Source organism: Petaurus breviceps, unplaced genomic scaffold (assembly GCF_028583685.1).
Source record: "Petaurus breviceps papuanus isolate PSGF00001 unplaced genomic scaffold, PetGlider_PUasm1.0 110, whole genome shotgun sequence".
Classification (NCBI taxonomy): domain Eukaryota; kingdom Metazoa; phylum Chordata; class Mammalia; order Diprotodontia; family Petauridae; genus Petaurus; species Petaurus breviceps.
The window spans coordinates 4404930-4423548 of NW_027185597.1; the positions used below are offsets into that span (position 1 = coordinate 4404930).

Genomic DNA, 18619 nt, shown 5'->3' on the forward strand with positions numbered 1-18619 from the left:
CTTCCATTAGCATTGTTATTTAGTTCATCACTAACTTGTTTTTTAATTCTGTAAACTTATGAATTTCCTCTAGTTTAGCTCACTCAAGGAATTAATTGCAAGAAAGTAAGAGAAAAACTGAACCTCTTTTGTAATTCTCTGCTCTTTGGTTTTCTTCTTTGCTTCCATTTGACAAAGAAACTAGGAAACTACAGGCACAGAGTTTTTGAGAAAGCAGCATGAAATCCTTTGGCTAGAAGAAATCTTTGTGCCAGTTTTTTTCTTGATTAAGAGAGATACCATCATCCTTCCCCTATACTTAATACTTTGATTTACTTAGCTGGATATTAATGCTTGTCCCCCAGTGTTTCTCTAGCAACCAGTGACATATCAAACCCTTTTCTCCTTTGTAGATAATAAAATATCAGGATATAGCAGAAGTATTTTCTAAATGTTCTGTCATATCTTCTAGAGAAAACTCATTTAAACAAACATTTACAAATCATTTTGTTATTTTACAAAGAAATTTAAAGTGGCTTCATGACAAGGAATTAGCTTAGAAATATTCTTTTCACTGTATTGATTTTTTTTTCACTGAAGACATAGTTGAACTGATCACAACTATCATTCATTTCATTACATTCTTATTTATAGTATAAATAATGTTTCTTAATGTTTAAAGAGTGCTGAAGCAGGCATGACAAAAATTGGATTCTAGACTCAGTCAGTTAATTACTCTCAGTCTCTGTTTCCTGAAAAATAAGGGCATTAAAATATCCGATCACTAAGGGCCATTTTAGGCCTAAAAATCTTTGACTCTATGACTCTATTTCAGTTCAAAATTTTTCTTTAAAATGTGTTAATATAGGGGCAGCCAGGTGGCTCAGCGAGTAAGAGCACCAGCTCCAATGTCCGGATGACCTGGGGATTGAATCCGGGCTCAGACACTTAGCACCCACCCAGAAACACCTGGCCGTGTAACCTTGAGCAAGTTACTTAACCCCAATTGCTTAAAAAAAAAAAGTGTTAATATAAAAGAAGTGAATACATGAGATTTTAAATGTATGAAATTCAAAAACTTATTGGTTATGACAGGACCTCAGTTTGAAGGCAGCAAAATCATTGCCTATTTACTTGAAGATTTTGAACAAAATTAGACCATAATCCATTGAAGTTGTTCTTTCTGTGTTTTCTCATAAAAAGTCCATGGTTATGAGGTTCACTTATTTAAATTCACTCCTACTAGAGACATACAACATCATAGTCTTTGCCTATCCATAACTCTTAAAAATGCTTTCAGAACAGTTGTTCTCACTGCCTCAGATTGCATATCTCTTAATCTCTTAAGAAATTGGGTTTTGGATCTAGACTGTAAATGTCTACCATAGGCAACTGATAATGGTTTTTGAATCATTGATGCCATGTCTATACAGTATGCTAAATAGATGACCACTCTGCCTCTCTTGTTCCCCAACTGGAACACAGAAAATGTATTGACTGATAAATATTTTCACTGATTGAGTGCTCTTTAACAATTATCATGAAGATGACTGGAGAAGTTAGAAGTTTCCTGTTTTTAATGACTTATTGGTGGACAGATGTCAACAGAAATTTTCCAGGCAGGGTCAATAAAATTAGCCTTTAAAAAAAGCTCCTTAAATATGAAAGCTTTCTATTGGCATATTTCTTGGTCAATGTCTGTCTGAGAGAGACAAATAGAATTGATGTTCTAATCTCTAACTCTGCCTTTAATGGCTATTGTAAACAATGATTTATGTCCCAGTTATATGTATTTGCTATGACTGGTGTTAATGGAAAATCACTTTCATGCTGATGCCTAAAAAATAAGGATTTATTTATTTTCCATTTCTGCCCTGGGAGGATTATTTTTTCTTTATGCAAATATTCCTTAGAAGTGATGAGCTCTCTAGACATTATTTGTTTCTCCCTCTTTGTTCCTAAACCAGTATCTCCATAGTTTATCCTTTAAACGTGGGCAAGTTTAAAAATGGCTCCATTCAAGAAGTGAAATAGTCATCCAGAGGAGAAATAATAGAGTATTTATTCATTGCTACTGTGACTTTGGGGTAGGAACCCATATTTTGGAGGATAGTTTAATGCCTTTTACTTCTACCATTTAATTTTAATTTTCCCTTGTCTTAAATTCCTAACCACATCTTATGGACCTACAGATAACTCTAAAGGAAGTTTTGTAAGCACAAACTCTAATTCCCTATATAGTGCTTAATCACTACATATTTTCCTACTGATTTCATTTGGTAAATCATATCCTTTAAAAATATTTAATGAGCTTTATCACATAAAAGAAAATAAAACACAAGAGATCCCAGTAAAAATGCTAATCTACTCTTCTCACAAACCAATAGTAATTGGTAACAAGTTACATTTATCTAACTCTTTTTGAATGTTTGTGAATTGTTTCCTTCTTAACAAAAAACCTTATGAGTTTTAGTATAAGTATTATGATCATTTGTGTTTTATAGATAAAGAAATTGAGGCTGAGAGAGGTGAAGCAATGTGTCCATGGTCACCAGTAGTCTCAAAGCTAGAGAAGAAACCCAGGGTCCTGATATCAGGGGCTCTTGTTAGTCTAAAGTTTGTGTTCCAGTCCTACCCTCTCTCTGGTAAATCTTGTAGAGTTCTGGTGTTTCAAGATAATGTAGAGATAGGGATTTTTAAATTTGCCTCTTGAAGAGCTTTATTGTCTACTTTCACCCAATGAAGCCAAAGTAAGCAGGTCATGTGATGCTGCAAAGCCCACTTTATTGAGTTGTAGTCTTAAGGGCTTCTGAATTACGTTTCTTCCCTATGATCTTTACTGAGTTCATCAAAATCCTTTCCTTGAACTTCTTCCACCAATTCACAACCCCATGACTTTCTACTGAAGACTCCTCTCTAGAAACTCTTTCCTTTGGTTAATTTCATGAGCTAACATAGATTCAGTGATCATCTTCATGCAGATGACTCTCAGGCTGCCCTGATGTCTCTACTGAATTCCAAGCCCATGATTCCAACTGCCTTTAGTTCAACAATACCAAAATGGCCCATAAGTATGTCAAACTCTATCTTTTTCCAATAGAACTCACCATATGTCCCCCAAGACCTGTCCCTCCTCCAAACTTCCTTATTTCTATTGAGGTCATTACCATTCTTCCAGGTGTGCAAATGTGGAATCATTTTTTCCTCTCCCTTATATCTCATATGCAATAATTTTCTTGTCAGTGTTACCTTCACAGTATTTTTTTATTAATCCATCTTCTTCTCTATGTATGGTATCTGATGTAATTATGACCTCAGCAATGCTACTTCAACAAACTCTGGGAGAACACTAGTATTAAAGAGATGGATATTTTGTGGCAGCAGACATCTTGAGATCTTGAAAGCACAATTGTTGTTCAATTTTTCAGTCATGTCTGACTCTTCATGACCCCTAGACCACATCATGCCAGTACTGTCCATGAGGTTTCCTATGCAAAGGTACTGGAATGATTTTCCATTTGCTTCTCTAGTGGATTAAGGCAAGCAGATGTTAAGTGACTTGCTCAGGGTCACACAACTAGCAAGTGTCTGAGGCTGAATTTGAACTTAGGTCTTCCTAAATCCAGGCCCAGTGCTCTATTCACTGGGCAACCTAGCTGCCTCCACAAAAGCAAAGTAGAAGTTTCTAAATGCTTTTGAATGTAGCTTTCACATAACTACCTACCTTGATTTGTATATACCACTATATTAGAAAATTACTCTATCAGGGTTACACATTTTAAAGAAGGAAAACTATACCCAAGAAAACATGAAATAATCATAAAAATAAAGTACTTTGCTAAAACATCATTAGAAATTAATAATGAAGATAGGTGTTTATTCAACACCAAGGTTATTATGAAACTTTCTGTGTAGTTTTAAAAAAAGAATATTAACTCAAAAGGATTGGGTAGAAATCCTTATTCATATCATCACTAGTAAATTTGTGCTGAAGCCAGCTAGCTTGTGAGAGTAAGTTGTTACATTTTTGCTGTGAACATGTGTAACTTGGAAATCATCAAATGCTGCAAATCCAGGCTTTATTTATTGATTGTCCAGAAGAGTTGTCAAATTCAGATAGAAATTGGCCCTAATCAGTACATAAGGATCCCTGCTGCTGCATATTAACTTGGTTTTAAAATGTATTGTTTTCTCTTTTACTGCATTTTATTTATTTTGTTAAATATTTCCCAATTTATGCTTTAATAAAGTTGGGGCTTCCCTGAGAAGTGGTGAGCACCAGGGGCAACCCATAGGAATGGTGTTTGACAACTATAGTCTAGCCCAGGTGTGAGGAACCTGTAGCCTTGAGGCCACATGTGACCCTCTAGGTCCTCAAGTGAGGCCCTTTGACTGAATCCAGACTTTACAGAACAAATCCCCTTAATAAAAGGATTTGTCCTATAAAACTTGGGCTCAGTCAAAAGGCCACACGCAAGGACCTAGAAGGCCACATGTGGCCTCTAGGCTGCAAATTCCCCACCCTAGTCTAGCCCTAAGAAGGTGATAGAGAAAATGTTGATAATGCAGATTAAATTTTAAAATGTGTCTTGCATACATCTTTTTTTTTCTAGGAGAGCTGTTGTTTAACTTTACAAGGACACTTTTGCTTAGTGTCCGTGAACAAGTTATTTAGTCTTTTTCTGCCTCAGTTTCCTCATCTACAAAAGGGGGATAATCATACTTACATGTTATCATTCTCTAAATCATTGTAAGGAAAATGCCTTATGGAACATAATGGGCTATAGAAATGAGAGCTATTATTATTACTGTGGAAAGAGATTCCTGATAGTAAGGAAATGGCATTCAAATAGCATTTCAAATGAATTGCTTGTTTCAATGAACAAAAAGAAATGGGAAAGCTGGGATAAAAGCAAAATCCATATATTTCAGACTGCAAATTATGTTGAGATGACCACTTAAATTTCACATTGAATAACCAGATAGGACTTTACAGATATTTCATCAGTTTCTTAAAAGGATGCTTTACTTTATAATGAGGCAGATACCACCTCATATATTTTCTGTGTGTATCTAAGGATCTGCCATTAATCAAAAGGCAATTCAGAGAACCTTGGCTCTTATTTCTATGGGGCAAGCAGAGAAAATGGAGGAAAGAATGGATGTTTGGTCCTGAGATGGCAGTCATTCAACCTTAGGGTGAAATGAACCTGCCACTATATATTTGCATAGTTATAGTTGCCGCTCTGTGATCAAATCCTGTATAATGCCACACTCAGGCTACAATCCTATTAGAAGAGAAATCATTTGGTAAAATGAAATTTCACAAATCCTTTCAACTTTCAGTTACCTAAAACCTATTAAGAGTAATGAGGACACTCTTGCATAGGATTCTAATTATGTGATACAAGACATAATATCTGCTCAGAGTGAGCTTTTGATAATCCACTGAATAAGAAGGGGCCAGATTTGAGATCAACTCCTTTTTCTTTCAGAACTCTTTTCTTTCATATCTGCCCATCCTTTAAGGACTTGGTTTTTTCAGGGACACCTTTTAGGACTTTGCTCTCTCAGGATGTTAGAGAATGTCAGAGTAGATGTTAATGCTTTTATTCTTTTTGAATTAACATTTCTATTATGTTGTTCCTTCTGGGTTACTAAAGCTCTATGTACCTGTGAATTATAGTGAATTATGATGGGAAGTTTTCTTTTTTTGTTGTTTAATTTGTTTATTTTTAGTTTTCAACTTCCATTTCCACAAGATTTGAGTTACAAATTTTCTCCCTGTCTTTCCCCTACCCCCCACCCCAAAATAGCAATTCTACTGAATACCCCTTCCTCCAACATGCTCTCTCTTATATCCTCCCCCAACCCCCTCTGACTTTCTAGTAGGGCAAGATGGATTTCTATACACCAGTGCCTCTATGTCTTATTTCCCAGTTGCATGTAAAAAAATAATATATATTTTTTAACATTTGATTTTAATACTTTGAGTTCCGGATTTTTTCCCTTCTTCCCTCCTCACCCACCCCCACTAGAAAGTCAAGTAATTCAATATGGGTTGTACATGTGTACTTACCCAAATCATCTCCATGGTAGTTATATTGTAGAAGACAAACTATATTTCCCTCCATCCTATCCTGTCCCCCACTTGTTCTATTTTCATTTTGGACCCTTTTCAAAAATGTTTGCTCCTAACTACTCTCTCCTCCAATCTGCCCTCCACTCTATCATCCCCCCTCTTATTCCCTATCCCCCTATTTTCCTGTAGGGTAAAATACCCAATTTAGTGTGTATGTTATTCCCTCCTTAAGCCAAACTCAATGAGAATCAGGTTGTCCCATTCCCTTTCACCTTTATGCTCTTCCCCTCCATTGTAACAGTTTTCTCTTGCCTCTTTTATATGAGATAATTTATGCTATTCTGTCTCTCCCTATCTCCTCTCATTATATTCCTCTATCAACTCTTAATTTTATTTTTTAGAAATCATCCCTTCCTATTCAACACATCCTGTGCCCTCTGTCTATGTATACATGAACATACACATGCCCATACTCACATACATATTTATATATGCATACACCCTCCTATACATACATATATGTATGTATATGTATATACACATATACACACATATATTCCCTTCAACTACCTTCATACTGAGAAAAGTCTTGAGTTACAATTATTTTTTTTCCATGTAGGAATGTAAATAGTTCAACTTTAACAAGTTCCTTGTGACTTCTTTTTCCTTTTTATCTTCTCATGTTTCTCTTGCTTCTTGTATTTGAAAGTCAAATTTTCTGTTCAGCTCTGTTTTTTTCATCAAGAATGCTTGAAAATCCTCTATTTCATTGAATGGCTATATTTTCACCTGTAGCATTGTACCCAGTTTTGCTGGGTAGATGATTCTTGGTTTTAGTCCTAGCTCCTTTGACCTCAGGAATATCATATTCCAAGCACTTCAATCCCTTAATGTAGAAGCTGCTAGGTCTTGTGTTATCCTGATTGTGTTTCCACAATACTCAAATTGTTTCTTCCTGGACGCTTCCAGTATTTTCTCTTTGACCTGGGAACTCTGGAATTTGGCTATAATATTCCTAGGAGTTTTCTTTTTGGGATCTTTTTCAAGAGATGATCAGTGGGGGTGGAGCCAAGATGGCAGAAAGGAAGCAGTAACTTTTCTAAGCTTCTCCATGAATCCTGTCACTAAACTTTATTAAGTGAATCTGAATGGATTTTAGAGTGACAGAATCCATTGGGAGACAGAACGCAGAATCCAGCCCAGAAAAGTGCCCACATAGGTCTGGGCAGGGGGAGCTCGGCTGCACCAGGGGGACTAGAGAGCAGACTACAGCAGAGTTAGAAGGAGCCTCAGCCAGCAGACTCACCCACCCCAAGGTATTCACAGCTGTCTCACCAGTGGATGGGATCATCAGTCAGAGCTGGGTAAGAAAAATCACAGGACCCACAGCAGGGTCTGCAGCTTCTCCTGGGGCTATCAGCCCACAGCTTGGAAATTTAAAACTCATCTACCTGAATTTCCAGAAGCCAAGATGGCAAAGTAAACCCTAGCTGCTCTGAATCCCCTCCCTAACCCAGAAAACCCAGAGATAAATGCCCCACCCAGAGTAAAATCCTGAAATAATGAAATCCCTCAGGCTTAGGAGTAACTGATAAAGGGTGTAACTGAGGCAGTAAGGAGTCTGAAGTGAAGGGTGGAACAGGTCCCAACAAGCACCACCCCAGCAGGAGATCTAAAAGCCCAGGGTGGTGGAGACAGCAAGCACTAACAACACAAGCCCAGGTGGGCCTTAGCACCACCAGGGCAATCTACAGACACCAGCTCTGATGGCTGCCAGCTGCTGAGCCTGCCTTAGCTGTAGCCCAGGGGCATAGAGGTTGAAATCTGAAGTGGCCTTACCACCCCTCCCCCACAGATTAGTCCGTGAGCCTCAGGGTAACTCAGGGGAAACACTAAGAGTCCTGTCCTTGGCCTCAATCTAGACACCTAGAGGCTACAGCACACAAAGTCAACAGCCAGGCACCTAGCTCCCAGACTGAGAAGCTTAGGTCAGAGTCCTCTGTACCCCAAGAGCAGAAATATACTTTAAAGGTCAGAAAATAGGTAATTACAATGGGCTCTAAGTAACTTGCAAAGGCAAGACCAAAGACAATTGAATCCTATTATTGTGAATGAGAAGAATCACTTTTAGGAGACACCATGGACTCTGTATCCACACTAGAAACCAAAAAAGGAAATATGAACTGGTATGAAGCCCAAAAATCATTCTTGGAGGAGCTCAAGAAAGATTTTAAAAGCCAAATGAGAGAGGTAGAAGATAAATTTAAATCTACAGTGACCAAATTGGAAAAAAATCTCACTGAAGAAAACAAATCCTTAAAAATAAAAAATTTGTGAACTGGGACAGGATGTTCAAAATCTAACTGGCATAGCTATACCAGATTTTAATCTGTATTATGAAGTAGCAGTCATCAGAACTAGTTGGTATTGGCTGAGGAATAGAGCAGTGGATAAATGAAATAGATTGGGTAAACGAGTCAGTAGTCAATGACTATAGTAATCTACTGTTTGATAAACCCAAAGACCCCAGTTTTGGGGATAAGAACTCATTAATTGCCAAAAACTGCTGGGAAAACTGGAATATAGTATGGCAGAAACTGGGCATAGACCATTATCTAACACCATATACCAAAATCAAGTCTAAATGTGTGCATGATCTAAGTATAAAGGATGATACTTAAGCAATCTTGGAAAGCAAGGAATAGTTTACCTGTCAGATTTATGGAGAGGGGAAGACTGTATGACCAAACAAGAAATAGAGAGCATTATAAAATGCAAAATGGATAATTTTGATTACATTGAATTGAAAAGCTTCTGTATAAACAAAGACAATGTAACCAAGATTAGGGGGGAAGTGGAAAATTGGGAAAGAATTTTTACAAGCAATGTCTCTGATAAAGGCCTCATTTCTAAAATATACAGAGAATTGAGTCAAATCTATGAGAATACAAGTCATTCCTCAATTGATAAATGGTCAAAGGATATGAACAGGCAGTTTTCAGATGAGGAAATTAAAGATATCTATAAGCATATGAAAAAATGCTCTAAATCACTATTGATTAGAGAAATACAAATTAAAACAACTCTGAGGTACCACATCTCACCAGTCACATTGGCTAAGATGACAAAACAGGAAAATGACAAATAATGGAGAGGATGCAGAAAAATTGGAACACTAATGCATTGTTGGTGGAATAGTGAACTGATTCAACCATTCTGGAGAGCAATCTGGAACTATACCCAAAGGGCTATAAATAATTGCATACCCTTTGACCCAGTAGTACCACTTTTAGAGTTGTATCCCAAAGAGTTCATAGAAGTGAGAGGAAGACCCATATGTACAAAAATATTTATAGTAGCTCTTTTTGTGGTGGCAAAGAATTGGATATTAAGAGGATGCCTCTCAATTGGGGAATGACTAAACAAGTGGTTGTATATGAATGTAATTGAATACTATTGTCCTATAAGAAATGAGGAGCTAGGGGCAGCCAGGTGGCGCAGTGAGTAAGAGCACTGCCCCCAGTGTCAGGAGACCCAGGGTCGGTTCCAGCCTCAGATACTTGGCTCCCACACAAAAAATAACTGACCATATAACCCTGAGCAAGTTACTTAACCCCAATTGCTTTAAAAAAAAATGAGGAGCAGATAGACTTCATATTTACCTGGAGAGGCTTATATGAACTAATGCTGAGTGAGAAGAGCAGAATTAGAAGAAATCTCTACATATTTACAGACACAACATATATGTGATGACCAACTTTGATAGACTGGACTCTTCTCAGCAATGCAGGGTTATGAGACAGCTCTAAAAGACTCATGATGGAAAGAGATGTCTACCTTCAGAAAAAGAACTAGGAAGAACAGAGCCTGAATGCAGATTGAAGCAAATTACCTGCTTTTTTTCTTTTTCTTATTTTGTTTTCTTTTCCCCATTGTTCATTCCATCTATTCATTCCATCTGTTACAATCCTTCTTTGTAACCTGACTAATGTCCAATGTGTAAATATTTGCAGATCCTATACCACCCACCCCCCAAAAAATTTCAAGTTAAGATTAATTATGAAGCAAATAATAGTTTTCCTTGAGCCAGGGCTTTTTGTAAGAATCACACACCAGTGGAAAATAAGAACTCAGGAGAACATGAAAATGTAAACAGTTGGTGCATGGAGAGGTAGGAGAGGAGCATTTATGCTGCTGCTCCAAATGGCCCAGTGTGGTTAAGGTCCTGCCTGTACTCTGCTGATCCACAGATTTCCTAGAAAATCTGCTTTATCTTTCAGAATGAAAACAGCATTGAATATCAAATCATTTGGGAAAGTGATCTGTATTTCTTACAGTAAAACAAGCATTTCTTCTAAGAGGACTTCAATTTATTTGGTGTGATTTCCAACTCTTGTACTAACATGACAGAGAGGAGTTTTTTGTGCCTGTAAGGTATATTGCTGTTCAGAGTGAGTTTAATTTGTATTTTATTTTCTGAAATCATTTTAATTTGGTTGGTAGGAGGTCCTAATCTTTTTTTAATATGATGATACAAAATCAGAGGTTGTAAATTGCATTTTTCGCCCAGTTTATTTGAAAGCAAAAATGTATTTTACCATTAATGAGAGAGCTAGTGCTGAGCAGAAGGATAATGGAAATTAGAAAGAGAAAACATTTTAAGAAAAGGGAGTGGAACATTTGCAAGTAAAATGTGAAAATTCACATTCAGATTTTCACATTTTGAGAAATCTTTGAAATTCTGTAAACCACTTATGCCAATGTCCCAAATGCTGTATAATATCAATAATTCATACTCTTGTGATGTTTTAAGGTTTACAATGGGTTTTCCTCCAATTAACCCTGAGAAGTAATATAAAGTATACTAGAAAGTATCCCATTATTTTTCATTTTAAAATGTGATTTGTTATATGGCATGGTTCTCTGACAGGGGGTAGGGAAGAGAATAGTGAAAGAAATTCTGATGGCATGAAAAAAATATAATAAAAAAGTTTTTAAAGAAAATACCTCATCTTCCTCACTTGATGATTATGTATGCCCCAAGTTGTTTGATTTTAATACATAATGTAAAAGGCCACACTATACAGTCTCTACACAGCTGATCTCAGAGTCAAGAAGAATTGGGCTGAAGTGCCATCTCTGATACATACTATCTGTGTGAGCCTGGATAAGTCACTAGGTCTCTAAATACTCTAGGAATCACTCTACAGCCATGAATTATAGCTCTAGTACTAACTAACCTAGTTAGAAAAGGGAATTTCTTAACTGGGGCTACTTATAACTTTGAAATTATAGGTATAGTCAAAAAAAAAGAAAAGAAAACAAAAAACATACATACCTTGTATGCTCTTGATTATAGATATGTATGTGGTTATTCTGTGGATTTCCTTTACTGAATTCCAATTCCCTTTGATTTCATTGGTGGAAGGGTTTGACTGTGTGGAAATCCCTTTCACAGGTTCAGATCAGTATTTCATCTGTAACTTAGGGAGGTCCCTGGGGCTGATTAGGTGACTTGCCCAGGTTCACACAGCCTTTAGGTAACAAAAGTAGGACTTGAGTCAAGGCTTTCTGACTCCGTCTCCTGTTCTTTCTATTCTATCTTTCTATGTCTCTCATGCTAATACTATCTGACTTAATTAGGGTTAGCTAAATTAATTTCCTAAAACATTAGGAAGAGAAAACTTCTGGGTTGTTTTTTTAATACATAAAGCATTACAAAGCCATCCATTTTTTGTTTTTTGTTAAGAATCAGTATCACAAAGCATGCATTAATGAATATGGAACATCAAAGCCCTGGCAGAGTGATTCTTTTCCATGGAGATCTAGGCTAGGACTACCTAAAATAAATTAGTCATGCTTTCATTTATCCTAAAGGCCTAAATGCTTACCTGCTGTGCCTTCTTCTCAATAAACAACAGACAAACTGTTTCCTACATTAGATCCCTTAGGACAGGACTAAGTCTCATTGTCAAACCTGTTCCTAGCAAGATAGAGCTCACCTGTGAGATTTTTATATTTCTCCTAGTGTCAGTTTGATGCCATCTTACAACTACTTTTACTCCAGCTCTCTGGCTTCCTGCAAATGCACCACAAGACACATGGTGATGGATGGGATATTAATTAAACAATATATACTTATTAAACACTTACTATGTGCCAGATACTGTGCTAAGCACTAGCAATAAAAAAGAGACAAAAAACAGCCCCTGAACTCAAGGAGCTTATGAAGCATTAGCATTACTGATCTGTTGGATTTGGAGTGAAAGGACCTGCCTTCTAACTCTGGGTCTCCCACTTCTGTTTGTGTGGCAAACTTTACCTATATGGGCTTCATTTTTCACCTCTCATTTCATATTGCTCCCCTTCACTCACACGCTGGTCTCTCAGCATTCCTTCTCATATGTCCTAGCCTTTGCATTTGTACAATTAACCCCTCACTTCTGTGATGCATTCCCTCTATGTTCTTCACCCTTGTAGATTCCCCAACTTCCTTCAAAGTAAAGCTGAGACATCACCAGGCACACATGGCATTTACTGATTCCCCTCCACCTTCCCCCAGTCATTAATGTTCTCTTCTGGAAAACAACTTCTTTTTGGCTTTGCATCAGTTCTCTACTTTTACACATATTAAAGCACATCATTAATCAGTTTTAAAATGTAAGCCCTTTGGGGGTAGAGCCTTCAATTTTATCTCTTCTATTTTTCATGTCTAGCATAATACATGGCACATAGCAGATATGTAAAGCATGACAAAGGTATGCTTTTCTTTTTTAAGAATCTGCATTAGAGCATATCTAATGTTTATTCTTGAGCAGAATTGAAGGTGTTATACCAGATGAGCTCCAAGGTCTCTTCCACTTCTAAATTCTGTCGTTGTACCCTGCTCCACAAACAGCTCTGGCTATATGCCTTTGTACCTTTGCTTATTGCAGTTCCCAGTGTCCAGAATGCTGCCTCTTCTCCCACTACCTGGTTCGGTCTTACTCATCTTTCAAAGTCTCCAAGCAAACGCTACTGGTTCCAGAAAGTTTTCCATGATCTACCAATCCTATGTGATGTGTCCCTTCTACAATTTCCTTTGACATTTGTATCCATCTTACACTTTGACATATTCTGCCTTGCTGATATGTGGTGACATAGTTGAGGCTTCATCTACCCTACCAGGTATAATGCCATGCACGAGCAGCTTTCCAGAATGCTACTGTGAACAACTTTTAAGGTTCTGATTACACAGTATAGTGAACACCCTATTTATTCCATAACAAATCAAAGCAAAACATTCAGAGAAAATCAAGGTACAACATTCACAATATTACAACTTATCATAGAAAATCACAATGTAGTATTCACAACAGCTTATCATTAAAACGGCCACATAGTTTCCACTATAGTGGCCACAAAGTTTTGAACAAAGAACAATCATCTTAAAGTACAATAGCCAAAGTCTTCCACTCATGGGGCATACTAAATTAACTCAACCAGTCACTTATACAACAATCAATTGCTAAGTGTCATTAATCACTAAGTATAATAATTAGAAAATGGACAAACCCTCCACCCCTAGGTCTCTAGTAAACTACAGTTTCATCATTACTCAGTACCCAGTCAGAGGTCTTTTCATCTTGACTTGGCGCCAGTTCTCACATTCCCTGGGATCCCCTTCCATGATGCCAGATTCTACCTGGACTCACCAGACTGTCACCTGGGTTCAGTGGTAGACAGATCCCAGTTCCTTGTCCAGCTCTCTGGGGAGTAGAATGTATCACATAGGGTATAAGGGATTTGCCCAGGATCACATGGGCAGTAAGGATGAAAGGTGGTATTTAAATCTAAGTATCCCTGACTCCAAACTTCATTCTCTATCTATTCTGATACTCTGCTTTTGCACGAAGGTAATTCTTAATAAATATTTGTTGAACAAATTAATGAAAAAAAAATCACTTTCTAAAGTTTACAGGTGAACTTCCTCCCCCTGTCTCCATCTCTGTTGAATGGGTTCAGAAAATGATGGGTTACAAAAGAGGAAAGAGGTGGTAAAGAAAAGAACATAGACTTGTCAAAAATAAGTTACGGCTTCTGTACAGTTTTGTCAAGGAGTATCTGATACATGATATCACTCCAACAACTTCCACTGGTTGACATGCTTCTAGTGGCCTCCATTAACTGGTAGGTTTATAATGGTTTTAATAAGGTAAGAATAGCATCAATACTCTTGATACAGCCTGCATTATAGAAAGTCAGCTTGCTATGACTAGCTTAGTCATACTGTAGAACATGCCATAGACATGCAAGGCAGCTTATCTCCATCTTCCTCCTGGGATAATGACAGAGCAAGTATCTTCCTTTGTATAAAGGCAAGAATAAATTTCAACCTCTGATATGCAAATGAATCTTCCAACAGTTTGTTAATTTCTGCTGTTTGCTCAAAATTGGGAAACACCAGACCTGTGATACATCATCTTTTGTACAGTTGGCACCTTCCATCATGAATCATATTAATCTGCTTAAACTAACAAGGATTAATTGCTTCAGTAAGGCAAACTGGCATTGAAATGATATATTGCCCAGGCAGCTTGGAAGTTGGCCATTCATAAATCTTGTTTGTTGGTTGGTTCATTTCTGTTTGTCTCTTGTTCTGACAGATGTGTGCCCAATCACTGTGAGCATGGTGGTAAATGCTCTCAAACCTGGGACAGCTTCAAGTGCACTTGTGATGGGACAGGATACAGCGGGGCCACCTGCCATAACTGTAAGTGCCAATTTATCTCACTTTACATTTGTAATTACATAAGAATTCTATGTTTTTTGTTTGTTTTTTTGCCACTCCTAAAAAAGCCTAGAAAACTAAGCCTGGATAAGCCATGAACTAGAAAATTAGCTACTGAATGAAGGATTTTGCTATAGGTCTTACACAAAGTAACACCTGAGTTTTCAAAATACACTTGCAAAGCTGAATGACAGAAAGAGGACAAAATAATCCCTATATTTAATGGATGCATTGTTTAGTTTACACTGGTCTTGGCAGAAGTACTTGATATTGAGAACAATTGACAATATTGACCCTACTCATGGTTTGGACACTGGTGGTGATGTTATAATGGGCATGATGTAACTAATAATTCTTAAGTGTAAACATCTATAGGTCCAGAAACTCACTGTGTTTGGTGCAGTATCAAAGGACCTTGAAGGCACATAGTAAGTTAAAGAACAGCAAACAGAAAGTGACCTGTCCTAATAGAGGCTACATAATGAATCTCTTGAGATCCATTGAGTTATCATGCCAAGCCCAGATCTATGACTTACTATCTATGTAAATGGTAGCTTGGTTATTCAATTGAAGGTGTAATAAATGTTTTTTTCATGATAGTTCCCTTTCCTGAAATACAGGGTAATAGTAAATGTGCATTTTGATGAATATAACAGGTAGAAAAGTAGAGTTATTTTGAGATTAACAGTAAAAATGAACAAATTTTACCTAGGAAGTCTGATGAGTAGGCCAGGGGGAGCTTTAATTGTAGCCAAGAGAAAAGATTCCAACTGCTGAATATTCATTTTTATAGCTTTCTGGTGCTCACAAAAGCAGAATTATATTTTGAGGCAGTAGGAACTGATCTTTGTAAGCTTCATTCAGCACCTTCTGGTAATATGGCATTAACTATAAAAGATACATATAGAGATAGCATATCAAAGAAAAAGACCAATTTGGAAAGACTTGTTTTTGTGTTATTGGGGTTTTTTTTAAGTTATAGTTTTATCTTGGGTTTGGTTTTCAGTGGGAATTAAAATTTCATTGTTGTGGGGAAGTTTAAGGTGAGGAAATTTCTTTAATCAATTTAGAGTGACACCGGTTCTGAAATTTCTAACCTTTGAGAGTTACTAGCAAACTTAGAAATGAAGCATGTTGCCTAGAATCACATATCCAGTTTATGTCAGAAGCTAAACATGAGCTCAAGTTGTTCTAACTCTGAGTCTAGTCCAGGGAACTGAGTCTGGCTAACAAGACTGTGAACAATTGATTTCCCCTTATTCTCCTTGATAAACTCACAGAATAAGAAGAAAGTGAGAAAGGAAATAAAGTTTTGATTAAATTACAAAAATGTACAAAGAAGGTGACAGGGGCACTGAAATATTGAGATCTTAAGGTATAGAGAAGTGTTTAGATCAGAGGTGGGGAACCTGCAGCCTCCAGGCCACATGTTGCCCTCTAGGTCCTCAAGTGTGTCACCCTCTAGGCCCTCAAGTGTGACTCTGACAACATTCAAAGCACAGGTAGAAGGAATTATTCTGTAAAACATGGACTGAGTCAAAAGGCCCAAACCAAGGACCTAGAAGAAGACCACACCTATGTGTGGCATTGAGGCCACAGGTTCCCAAGCCTTCATGAGGGTCCTTCAATCAAACTTGATAGCATGATAGGAATGATTAGTCATTGGGTGTTCTTTACAAACCAAGACAGTCTGAAGAATTCTGCGAAGATGGTGGAGTAGATCAGAAAATTCCAAGCTCTCAAGATTTTCCCTCACAAAAGAGTTAAAATAGAACCTTAGAAAGGGTGGGTGGAGATAAATAAGAATAGGTGTACAACTTGGGTCTTCCTGGGACAATTTGAGAAGATCTAAAGAAAAATCCCAGGACAAGTTTTGGTCCCTGTGAAGAGTAAACACCTCCAGCCTAGGATCTGCTTTAACAGCAAGTGACAAATTAAAAAGACAGAAAAAATTTAAAAATACAAAAAAAAAAAGAAATAAGAAGAAAACAACAAGAAGAAGCCCTAGGACTAACTATTTTGAGAGTTGCATTGGCCCCAACCACAGAAACTTTTACCCCAGGATAGTGAGGGAAGTTGGGCATTTGAGGCTGAGAAGATTGAGAGAACCATTGCTGATAAGGAGCACCAGACCCACTTGTGCTGCGAAGATTGGCAGGGGCAAGAAAGAACCAGCACAGGCTGGTGAGTGCAGAAGCAGTGGGGCATACCCTGGCTGTGAGCACTTACAGGAGGTTGGAGGTTTGGCTTTGGTTCCAGGTTAGAGGGGAGAATTGAAGATCTAGGGCAAGAGGTACCATTTCCCATACCCCAGGGCTAGAGGTAATTACAAAAATTAAGCTATTGCCACAAAAAAAAAATACATAGGCAAAAAGGAGAAAGACGCCAACCATAGGAAGCTGTTACTTGAATGGAGATGAGTGGCATACATCTTCAGAGGAGGATATTGAAGGAAAAAAACCCTGCTAAGAGTAACATCAAATGTTACATGAAAAAGCATCAGGGAGGCTAGGTGGCATAGTGAATCTACATAGTGATTCACCGGCCCTAAAGTCAGGAGGACCTGAGTTCAGATGTGGTCTCAGACACTTAGTACTTAGTAGCCATGTGACCTTGGACAAGTCACTTAACCCCAATTGCCTTGCCATCCCCCCTTCAAAAAAAAAGCAAAAACAAAAATCATCAAACCTGCCTAAAAAGAATTCATACAAGATCTTTAAAAAGACTTTATAATTAAATGACAGAGATGAAGAAAAAACTAAAATGAATAATCAAACAAATAAATAAGTAAGAATAGTCCAAGAAAAACAAGAAGGTTATAAACCAGCTCTTCTATTTGAGAATGGAGATAGCTTTGGAAGTAGAAGCCAGGAATTAAGAAGAAAACACTTCATGCTCTTTGGCTGGGACACAGGAGATTTCTCTGAAGTTCTCTTTCATTGACAATAGTGTCTTGAAGAAAAGCTACTCACCCACAGGGTGAGGGTCCAGGGAAGACCCAGGTTAATACGTTGCAACCAATGTTTAGAAAGAATAGATCGGGCAACTGGGAAACAAGATGCTGAGAGGAGCAGACACAGGCCGCAAACTGCTCAGTAGAGATGTGTCCCAGGGGGAGAAACTTGAAGATTCCACAGGAAGAGAAAGGGCATTGAGTCCCTACAGCATCAAGAGGTGGGATTTCCCTTAGTCAGACATATCCCTTGTATGAGTGTCTCTCTGGTAGTGTTCCCTACACATGTGCCTACTCTTCCTGCTGATGCTGCATGAATTTGTGGGAGGATATGCCTCATGTTCATGGGGTATATGGCTGACAGCTAGTATTCCTAAAATAACATCTCAGCAAATATCATTTCTTTGAGCTAACTGTACCTACTGGGTGGCTATTAAAGGTAAATACACTGATGGGATTTCATGAAGTATAATTTTTGAGAATGTGGGCCCACTAAGTATTTTGAACCTGGGATACTTGTTCTGCAAGGCACCTAACCTGTACATCAGGGATGCAGGTAGCCCAGTGGGGAGGGCAATACATATGAAACCCTAATGTCTATAAAGATATGATTTCCAGGGAATAATTTAAGCATGAGGAGAAGCTAAACGAAAATGTTTTGTCCAAGTCTATAAAGTATGATGCTATAATTATCTGTAAATGGAAATATGTGCTATCTACACAAGATAGCCCACTAATATGCCCATGACTGTTTTGAGATAGAGAGACATAGAGATAGATAGATAGATAGATAGATAGATAGATAGATAGATAGATAGATAGATAGATAGATAGA

At 37.6% G+C, this 18619-nt stretch overlaps 1 protein-coding gene across 1 annotated transcript in view; it reads left to right on the forward strand.

Moving 5' to 3' along the window:
- Positions 1-18619, forward strand: part of LOC138156879 (contactin-associated protein-like 2) — a 2167135-nt gene that overhangs the window by 1080783 nt on the left and 1067733 nt on the right. The window contains exon 10 of the mRNA XM_069082365.1: positions 14707-14813. Within this exon, the coding sequence (XP_068938466.1) occupies positions 14707-14813 (107 nt within the window). The remainder of the gene's footprint in view (positions 1-14706; positions 14814-18619) is intronic.